The sequence below is a fragment of the Myxocyprinus asiaticus genome, chromosome 46, assembly GCF_019703515.2.
Source record: "Myxocyprinus asiaticus isolate MX2 ecotype Aquarium Trade chromosome 46, UBuf_Myxa_2, whole genome shotgun sequence".
Classification (NCBI taxonomy): Eukaryota; Metazoa; Chordata; class Actinopteri; order Cypriniformes; family Catostomidae; genus Myxocyprinus; species Myxocyprinus asiaticus.
In genome coordinates, this window is record NC_059389.1 from 25,735,973 (window position 1) to 25,746,325 (window position 10,353).

The 10,353-nt window shown below is 38.2% G+C and overlaps 1 protein-coding gene across 2 annotated transcripts in view; it reads left to right on the forward strand.

Moving 5' to 3' along the window:
* The window catches only part of LOC127435824 (PHD and RING finger domain-containing protein 1-like), a 32,570-nt gene that overhangs the window by 19,712 nt on the left and 2,505 nt on the right, over positions 1-10,353 (forward strand). The window contains exons 11-17 of one of the 2 annotated variants that reach the window (XM_051689559.1): positions 590-783; positions 947-1,069; positions 1,242-1,396; positions 3,346-6,324; positions 6,914-6,990; positions 8,231-8,356; positions 8,935-9,063. In XM_051689559.1, coding sequence (XP_051545519.1) covers positions 590-783; positions 947-1,069; positions 1,242-1,396; positions 3,346-6,324; positions 6,914-6,990; positions 8,231-8,356; positions 8,935-9,063 — 3,783 coding nt within the window. The remainder of the gene's footprint in view (positions 1-589; positions 784-946; positions 1,070-1,241; positions 1,397-3,345; positions 6,325-6,913; positions 6,991-8,230; positions 8,357-8,934; positions 9,064-10,353) is intronic. The other variant, XM_051689561.1, reaches the window with a different exon arrangement.

A 10,353-nucleotide genomic window follows, 5' to 3' on the forward strand; every position in this document is an offset into this window, starting at 1 on the left:
TTTGGAGGGTTCTCGGGGAGTGGCTGTGGAGAGGGATTTGTAGTTTATTTGGGTATGTGTTTCATTCATTTTGTTTGTATATCTTTTTTTTTTATTTTTTATTTTTTGTGTTTTTTGTATTTTATTTTAATGATCTAGTTGCTGGTGACCACACTAGTGCATGTTTGTGGTGGTGGGGTGGAATAATGTGAATAATTGATTCTGTTTTTTATGTTGTGTTTTCTTATGTTTTTTCAAAGTTTTATCTTTGGAATCAATAAAATTGTTAATAACAACAGTAACACATGACAAGCAGTAGTGCTGTTGCTTATGCCAATAACAAAAACATCAAGAGTCAAGTGCAGAAGCACTTTGTTGAAGACTACATGCCATTGTTTTCATTGAAATTGAAAGTATTTCTCTGAACCTTTTAAATAAATTAATTGAATGATATTTAAGTTCTTGAAGAGGTACCAAAATTACAATTGAGATTTGTTTAAGTTTACTGGTTTTGGGATCGACTACTGCTATTTTGGTTTTACGATAGGTACAAAGGCAGAGTTATGCTTCTTGGCTAAAAGTGGTAAATCTAAAATTTTTGACACTTTAGGTCATACGGAAGGAAACTAATTCCAGAAGTCGTATTGCACGGAGTCTAGGGATTAAGAAGCCCAAGCCTGGTTCCATCATTCCTTCAGTTTATCGACCATCTGAATACAGTTTAGGAAGCATGCGGGCAGAGATTGGAGCAGCCTCCCTCTCTGTGTATGGAGACCCCTTTGACCTGGACCCCTTTGACGATAGGTAAAGTTCTGCTAAGCATAATTTTGCCACATAGATGTTTTTTTTGCTGGATGATCTTTCCTGGCTATTATATTAAGAAGTGACCATTTAACTTAATCTTTCATTGCTATCCATCTATGGCCTGTTTGGGCATTTGTGTGTAACTCACATTGTATACGTGTAGGGAGGAAGAGATACAAGCTCCAGCACTATCCTCCATTATGGATGCCAAGCGACGTGGCCTCTCCCGTTCTGCCCTGCGGTCCCATCAGCCTGTTGCCAGACCCATTGCTGCCGGCCTCTCCAGGTAACTACTAGATGGGGGGAGATCACAATGTCGTGATGGATGATCAAGTATCAACTCTTTAACAAATGATTTCTACTTCAAGGATCTAATCTGGTGAGGTTTAAAAGATAAAGATAAGTAAAGGTTAGTCCAGGCGACAGTGGCTCATTACTGCTTGTATGATGGTTTCCAGAAGAGGTGCGATTATCCCACATGTGGAAGAGATTGCAGCAGAAGCCCCTGTATCAGACCTGCTGGGGAGTATCCTCAGTGGTCAGAGCATGCTCCTCATGGACAGTTCTGATGTGGTCATCAACAGAGATGGCTCTCTTAAGGCCACCAAACCAGGTAAGCCATTTGCATTTTGAATTAATTAAAAAAATGTTATATGGCTACAGTTGAAGCCAGAAGTTTACATACACCTTAACCAAATACATTTAAACAATATACAATAAACAATAACAATAACTATAACAATAACAATAACAATAACAATAACAAATTAAACAATAACAAATACGTTTTTCACAATTCCTGACATTTAATCGTAGAAAACATTCCCTGTCTGAGGTCAGTTAGGATCACTATTTTAAGAATGTGAAATGCCAGAATAATAGTAGAGTGAATGATTTATTTCGGTTTTTATTTCTCTCATCACATTCCCTGTGGTTCAGAAGTTTACATACAATTTGTTAGTATTTTGTAGCATTGCTTTTAAATTGTTTAACTTGGGTCAAACGTTTTGGGTAACCTTCCATAATCTTCTCATAATAAGTTGCTGGAATTTTGGCCCATTCCTCCAGACAGAACTGGTGTAACTGAGTCAGGTTTGTAGGGCTCCTTGCTTGCACACGCTTTTTCAGTTCAGCCCACATTTGATTTGAGGTCAGGGCTTTGTGATGCCCGCTCCAGTACCTTGACTTTGTGGTCCTTAAGCCATTTTGCCACAACTTTGGAGGTATGCTTGGGGTCATTGTCCATTTGGAAGACCCATTTGTGACCGGGCTTTAACTTTCTGGCTGATGTCTTGAGATGTTGCTTCAATATATCCACACAATTTTCCTTCCTCATGATGCATCTATTGTGTGAAGTGCAACAGTCCCTCCTGCAGCAAAGCACCCCCACAACATGATGCTGCCACCCCCATGCTTCACAGTTGGGATGGTGTTCTTTGGCTTGCAGTCCTCACCTTTTTTACTCCAAACATAACGATGGTCATTATGGCCAAAAAGTAAAGACTGCGGTCTGTAGTCTGGCTTTTTTATGGCGGTTTTGGAGCATTGGCTTCCTTGCTGAGCAGCCTTTCAAGTTATGTCGATATAGGACTTGTTTTACCGTGGATATAGATACTTGTCTACTTGTTTCCTCCAGCATCTTCACAAGGTCGTTTGCTGTTGTTCTGGGATTGATTTGCACTTTTCCAAAAGTTAAAACTACGTTCATCTCTAGGAGACAGAATGCATCTCCTTCCTGAGTGGTATGATGGCTGCGTGGTCTATGATGTTTATACTTGCGTACTATTGTTTGTACAGATGAACGTGGTACCTTCAGGTGTTTGGAAATTGCTCCCAAAGATGAACCAGACTTGTAGAGGTCCACATTTTTTTTTCTGAGGTCTTGGCTGATTTCTTTTTATTTTCCCATGATGTCAAGCAAAGAGGCACTGAGGTTGAAGGTAGGCCTTAAAATACATCAACAGGTACACCTCTGATTGATGCCAATTAGCCTATCAGAAGCTAATTGCCTAAAGGCTTGACATCATTTTCTGGAATTTTCCAAGCTGCTTAAAGGCACAGTTAACTTAGTGAATGTAAACTTTTGCCCCACTGGAATTGTGATATAGTCAATTAAAAGTGAAATAATCTGTCTGTAAATAATTGTTGGAATAATTACTCATGTCATGCACAAAGTAGATGTCCTACCCAACTTGCCAAAGCTATAGTTTGCTAATATGAAATCTGTGGAGTGGTTAAAAAATTAGTTTTAATGACTTCAACCTATTTACAAGTGTATGTAAACTTCTGACTTCAATAATATGTCGGGGGCACAAACATAATAAGTAAAAAAAAAAGAAGAAAAAAAAAAAAAGCAAATGTTTAAATGAGAACATGCAAGCCAAGCATAGTGCTACTAGTCTGCAAGATAAAGACAAAATACAATGCATTTCTCTTTTCATGAAAAGTAATGTCTTAATAGGTACTAATGCAGTAATGTGACACTTGTGTTTATTTCTTTTTTTACAAAAAAACAAAACAAAAGTAGAATCAATTGTTTGTGTTCATTCCTTGGAATTGCAGTGTGCCTGTCCTTGCCAAGGACCAGTATCTCTGAAGGTTCAGGCTCAGGGGAAACAGGAAACACCCCAAACTCAGAAACAAGTCTTATCCATCCCACTGGACAGGCTGGACCTTCCGCCAGCCCCTTGAGGAGGTCCCCATCAGCACATAGTTCCTCTGGTTCTTGTCCCACACCACAGAGTCCCACGTCTCCTTGTCCACCTATACACACTTCACATCTTCCCTACTCTCATCCATCTCCCTTGGGACATCCCCAGTTGTATCCGGGGGCTCCTCATAGACCAATTGCCTTAAATCCACCTAGACCTGTAAATGGTCACTTGAACACCAATGAGATTAGAGGTCAACCTGTCTCAAGGATGTCAAACAGCCCTTCTGACTCCCATCAAGACAAGGACAGTACTGCCAGACAGCCACCCGTCAAAAAGCCTCCTCCCAAGCCTGTATGGGTGGATGTTTCTGTATTGCCAAGAATACCAAAAATTAAAAGAGAGGGTGCCTCCAGTGTAAACAGTAGCAGTAGTTTGCCTGGGTCTTCCGTGATCAGTTTAGCAGGCAATTCAGGGAGGGAACATACCGTTGACCAGCAAGGGACAAGTACGAGTCAACAAAGCAGAGCAATGGATGCTCAGAGGCAAAGACCAGAAAGAACTGGTGTTTCCTCCACATTTTCGAGCTCTTTCACTTCTACTACATCTTCCTTTGGTGCTTCTTCACACTCACGACCATCTTCCTCTTCTGTCAGTTTCCGCATAAGCTCTAGTGGAAACCCTTGGCATGCTCGGCGACTTCCTGCATCAGGAGGGACTCTGCCTGCGAATGATGAGGAATTCATAAAGAGGAATAATAAGAGTAAACCGATGCTGTTGTCTGTAAAAACTCAGGCTAAAGAGGTCAAGAGTGAGGTCTATGACCCCTTTAACCCTACAGGATCTGATTCCTCTGATAATGAACCAGAAAATGAGGGTCCTGATCTTGGCACACAAAATACTGACTCAAGAGTGCAAGTTGAAGCCAATGAGGTTGCCTGCCATGATATCAAATCTGAGCATATGGATGTAGATTCATCAGATACAGAGAGAGGCTCTGAAATGTCTCCAGAAGTTAAAACAGAACCAGACTCATTGAGGGACAAATCGTGCCCACAGAAAGCACAACATTCAGATGCAGTCCCACTTCAGTTACCCTCAAATCTGGCTGTGGATTCTAGTAGAAGTGAAGCAAGGATAGACACTGAACAGGGTGGAACTCCTGAAAGCCTGTCTCAGAAAACTCAGGAAAACTCCGGATCAAGCTTGTCATGCAGTGATAAGAACATTAAGATGGAGGTGAAGTCTGAACCTGAGGCTGGACCTCCACCTGTCAGGCCCCAATCAAAGTTTCTCGTGGAGTCTCTTGCGAATCTACAACAAGCTTCCAAAGGGAACGGGGTAAGTAAAGAGCTACCCTCTTCCAGTGGTTATTTTAATACTACTGACGGGACAAAGGTGAAAGAGGAAAGACCTCATCAGTCCCAATCTAAGCATAGGAAGCGGTCACCATCCAATTCCCAAAGTCCTCCACCTAAAGACTTGCACAAAAAGAAACACTCAAGATCGAAAGATAAGAAGAGGTCTCGCTCAAGGTCCAGGGACCGGCAGCGATCCCGTTCAGAAGAGAGGCAGCGCTCTCATTCAAGATTGAAGGAGCGGAGACATCCACGCTCGAGAGAGAGGTGTTCCTCTAGTTCGAGTAGTAGAGAGAGGAAGACAAGTGGGAAAAGAACAGGTGGTGAAAAGAATGACAATAGAGGGAGAGAAAGACAAAGGAAGAGATCGAAAGAAAAAAGGCGTTCTCCTTCTCGCTCGTTTTCTAGATCCAGATCCAGAGAAAGGAGGAAGGTATCGAAGGATCAGGGTGAGGTGAGATCAAAGAGGCAGAAGTCAAGATCACGGTCAACATCTAGAGACCAACAAAGGAGAGAGGAGAGCTCTCTGCCTACAGAAAAAACCTCCCGTAAGACTACCGAGCTTACGTCCACTGAATTAAATGAGCCTGCTCTAAGTGCAAACAAGACTTCAACCCCTTTGAAAACAGAAAAAGATGGAAGACATGAGGCCGAGACTGTTTCATTGCCATTGGTTAAACAAGAGATGCAGTCAATTGAGATCACAGCTCATGTTCTTGAGTCATCAAGACACTGTGATCTGACCAGAACACTTAAAGAAAACAAGGAAGTCAATTCACTTGACATATCAAATGTGCCTTACACATTTAAACCCAAAGAGATTAAACAAGAGGATCCATGGCCTATTGGTGCAGTCAAGGAGTTGAAAGGTATAAAAAAAGAGGAACCCTGCTTCAACTTATGTGGAGAATTAGATGGTGTTAAAGACTTGAAGAAGGAAAAGATTTCTTTAGATATCTTCAAAGAATCACCAGAACAGAATGAAATGGAGTTGGATGGTGCTGGTTTAGAAAAGAGCCAAGCTGGCTTTCAGGATGAGGAAATGAAAGCAAAGGAAATGGTTGTTGAACCAAAAAAGATACAAATTGAACAAATATGGCCTGATGAAGATGATTTGCCATGCTGTAGTGACAACCCTCTTGTGATCAATTTGAATACACCTGATGTAGAGTCTGAGAACTCTAAAATGGATACTGCTGAGTTATACCAGTCACCTTTGTTGACGGAGGAGATGGAGATGGCACCTGTCCAACTGCCAGGCCCAAATAAACAAGAACATGTTTATTCCTCAGATGAAGATATCAGTGTTGATTACCTTATCGACAACTTGGACTTCATAAAAAAGGAAATGAGTGAGAGCTCCGTAGTCGACTCGACAGATGCTGTTGACCCCAAGTCTGCAGTCGAAGAGGCTCCATCGGGGGATAAAACAACAGAAACAGTCGTAGTTGGTGCTAAGTCTAAGTTACAAGGAAAGCGAGTTACTTGGAATTTGCAGGAACCAGAGGAGCCCCAGACTGAAAAATTAAGCAGTGAGTAACTTTTAAAGGACTATTTCCCACTTCCCACAAAATGTTTTTGCGTCCTGTTCACACCATCCCAATTTCAAGCATTAGAATTATGCAAGATTTTCAAATGACACAATTACATTTTCAATGAAAATGTTTGATTGTTGAAAAAAGCTCAATGCCATGCAGGCTCAAGGCAAAACGTTTTTGTGTTTAAAATTGTGTATGAATATTTTATACTTTTGATACTTTTGTGTCACCTTTTGTCGCATCGGAATTGGTGTGAACAGGCTGCTGTTTTCTGAAACGTAGGATGGCGGGGAAAGACTCGCTCATTTATGAGGAAAGTGGGACCTGGTTGGTTAGGGTTAAGTTTAGGGTTTGGATTACAGTTTCTCTGACCAACCAGGTAACACTTTCCTAATGAATATTACTGATCAGGTATGGCTTTCTTCTTGAAAAAAAATTATTCTTCCCCTGCCATCCTACATTTTGGAAATTCATGAACAGGCTACATTTCTTGACTCAGCACAGGACCACATTTTGAACTGTGTTAAAAGATGCCAGGAAATATATAAATTCTAAAATATTTTGAACGTTTTTCCTCTTATAGAACTTGCGCTCTTCAAATTGAAACTCAAACAGGAGGGGTCACGAAGATCTACCACCAACCCACATACCTTAAGTCAGGTACAGACTCTTACCTGGGTATTTATTCAAGAAATTCCTGCAGTTTACATAAACTACCGGTCAAATGTTTTGAAACACTTACTCATTCTTTAATATATATATATATATATATATATATATATATATATATATATATATATATAATTTTTTTTTTTTTTTTTTTTCACATTTTAGAATAATAGTGAAGTCATCAAAACTATGGAATAACATAAATGGAACTATGGGAATTATGTTGTGACTAAACAAAATCCAAAATAAATCAAAACTGTGTTATATTTTAGCATCTTCAAAGTAGTCATCCTTTGCCTAGAATTTGCAGGCATGTACTCTTGACATTTTCTCAACCAACTTCTTGAGGTATCACCCTGGGATGCTTTTTAAACAGTATTGAAGGAGTTCCCATCTATGTTGGGCACTTATTGGCTGCTTTTATTATTTGGTCCAAGTCATCAATTTTAAAATTGTTTTTTTTTTTAATTTTTTTTTATTACATTTTAGTTTTATAATGAAATTAATATGGTGGCACAATTATATTTTTGTCTACAAAACTAATTTCAAACATTTAAGCATACGCCTTCAGATCAAAAGATTTTTAAGATCATGAGAAACATTTCAGACAAGAGTTTCAAAAGTTTTGACCGGTAGTGTAGGTTGTCTTTTGCAACACCGACTGTTGCATCGACTAAATAAAGGAATCTGAGAATGTCAACATCAATTGCTCCACTGTTGTCCATACATTTGTTTGATCTTGCAAAAAGACCGTTGGATGCCCATAGTGTGTAGTTGCTTGAAGTAACCAGTGGGTGTCGTTAACTCACCATTTTCTTGCACCCTTTTCAAATTTGCTTATTCAAGGAGATGAAAACAATGCTTATGCAATTCTTACTATAGCCATGTGACTGAAACAGAAAGCAGGCAGATAAGGTCTCACTTCAGAAGAAATGAAAGTAAACGTTGCACTGGGAAATTGTATCTCAGTTTCACAAGGAGTGTCCCTGACAAAAACGGTTTCTCAAGATATTTACAATATTTATGTCTGTATGTGTATGTCCACAACAGTTTGCATTGATTAATGTGAAGCTTAACAGACATATTAAAACCATCATCTAATGTCATGTAAAAATTCAATATGATGCACTGAAGGTGAAGGCTGAGTCTGAATAGTGACAATTGTCATTTCTGGGTTAACTATCCTTTTTAATTGCAGTAATCCCAGTAATATCTCTATTTCATATTAAAGGATAAAGCTTCAACTCAGGCTGAATCAAAACTCTCAGCAACTGTGTCAAGCCCTCCATCTCAAGACTCTAGCAGACCAAAATCCCACAAGGAAGAAGTTGTACAGGACCCCAATCAGAAAGAGAAGGTGAGCCAAAGAGATATCTGCACAATTTACTCCAAATTGAGACCAAATTCCTTGAATCTGTTAAGCAGTGGTTTGAAAACATGTTCTATTGCGCATTTCGTTTTTTATATATCAGTGATTCATATTTGATTGCATTGCATTGGCTTTGTGACCACAATGGGTTGTCTAGTCAAGTCATTTTTGTTTGTATTTCACAACATTTCAAAGCAGCTTTACAGAAAATCATGCATTAATGGAAAATGAAACCATAAAATCTATAAAGCGTTAAGAGTCATCATTATGTAATTTGATTAAATATGATTGTAAATTGTGTATAAATATATTGTTGTCAGTAAAGAGCTCAACAGTGACCACCTTTTTTCAGCTAACTGAGTTCTAAAAATATTTTGAAAGTTTTATTTTCTCCACAGGCATTTAAAAAAAAATAAAACATTGAGAGTTCCAAGACATTAACCAAACTAACCAGCTCCGAGATGAATCACTACACTAATCACTACTTTAACCTTACTGTTGAGCTCTTTTTTTTACACCGCTTTAAAGTCATTAACTAATCATTGATCATTTTTGCATTTCTGTAGTACATGAAGAAACTTCACATGCAAGAGCGAGCAATAGAAGAGGTCAAACTGGCCATAAAGCCCTTCTACCAGAAAAGAGATATTACTAAGGAAGAGTACAAGGAGATATTGCGTAAGGCTGTTCAGAAGGTGAGTTTATAACATCTGATATTCCTTCTACTGACTGTGTTTACATGCAGAAGACTTTTCTGATATTAATCATAATTTGGCCATATTCCAGTTATATAAGTGTCATGTAAACCTGATTGCCATAACCAGATTAAACCAATATGGTGGTTTCTAGAAATTAGAATTAAGACACTCAAGCTATTGAAGAAACACATTTTTGGAGCGCGTAATAGATCTATTTTTTATTATTTATTTTTTACTAATATTTTACTTTACAAACTTTACAGCTATTGGAATATTTCTGTATACGTCTAATCAGCATATTCTGAATAAAATAAGACTATTCTTTTTCTGGAAATACTGGAGATGGTTGCGCTTTTTTTTTTTTTTTAATGCTGCATTTTAAGTTATCTTGGACGATAATTGAATCAACTCATTAATTCTCATTCATGTCCTTAATAAAAACTCACAGAAGTGATGAATTGCAAAATATAGGTAACGAGAATACCAATATAGACCAAGACATTTCTTTTAATGTTTGTAAAAGTCTCCTCTTCACTCCAAAATTGTGTATTACCCAGAATGACCTTTGCTTAGACATGCACATATACATATGAAGCAGTTATGGTGGATATTCCGAATAAGGTGCTTACAATCCCCGAAATTCTAATTAATACAGGCATGCAGTGGTGGAAATAAACTGTGAGCTAGAAAATGTGCTTAAAAGGAATTGGGCAATCGGTTTAAGGTGTTTTCTGATTAACCCTTTAAGCTCTGAAGGTGTTTTTAGATTTCCTGTTTCAGTGGCATACCCAAAATTAAAGGTGTATAACTCGACGAAAACAAAATAATAATTAAAAAAATAAAAATAAGGAGGGTCAAGTGTTTTGGTATAATTTTAATGAAAACTTTTCACATTTTTAAATGATATAGATTATGATAAATTCTGAGACTGGGCCTAAGAAACCACTGAAAAATCACAAAGAACTTGAGCCAAAAATGAACTTTTTTTCCTTTTATTTTTCTGATTTGACATGAAATATCTCAGGGTGGAAATAAAGTAGCATCGAAAAACTGCATTTGTTTTGTCAACTGTACACGAGTATCAATTTTGTGTTGATACGACAAAGCAATCAAAAGTTATAGCATTATTTATCGTAGTGTCCAAAAACATCTCCAAACAAACAAAACATAGTAATTGTACATAAGAACTAATCACACATGCAAATACAACAATTACTAAAGTATTCTCTCTCTCCAAAGCATGCAGGCTTGAGGAATGAGATCTCATTCAGTTCCATTCTGTGTCAT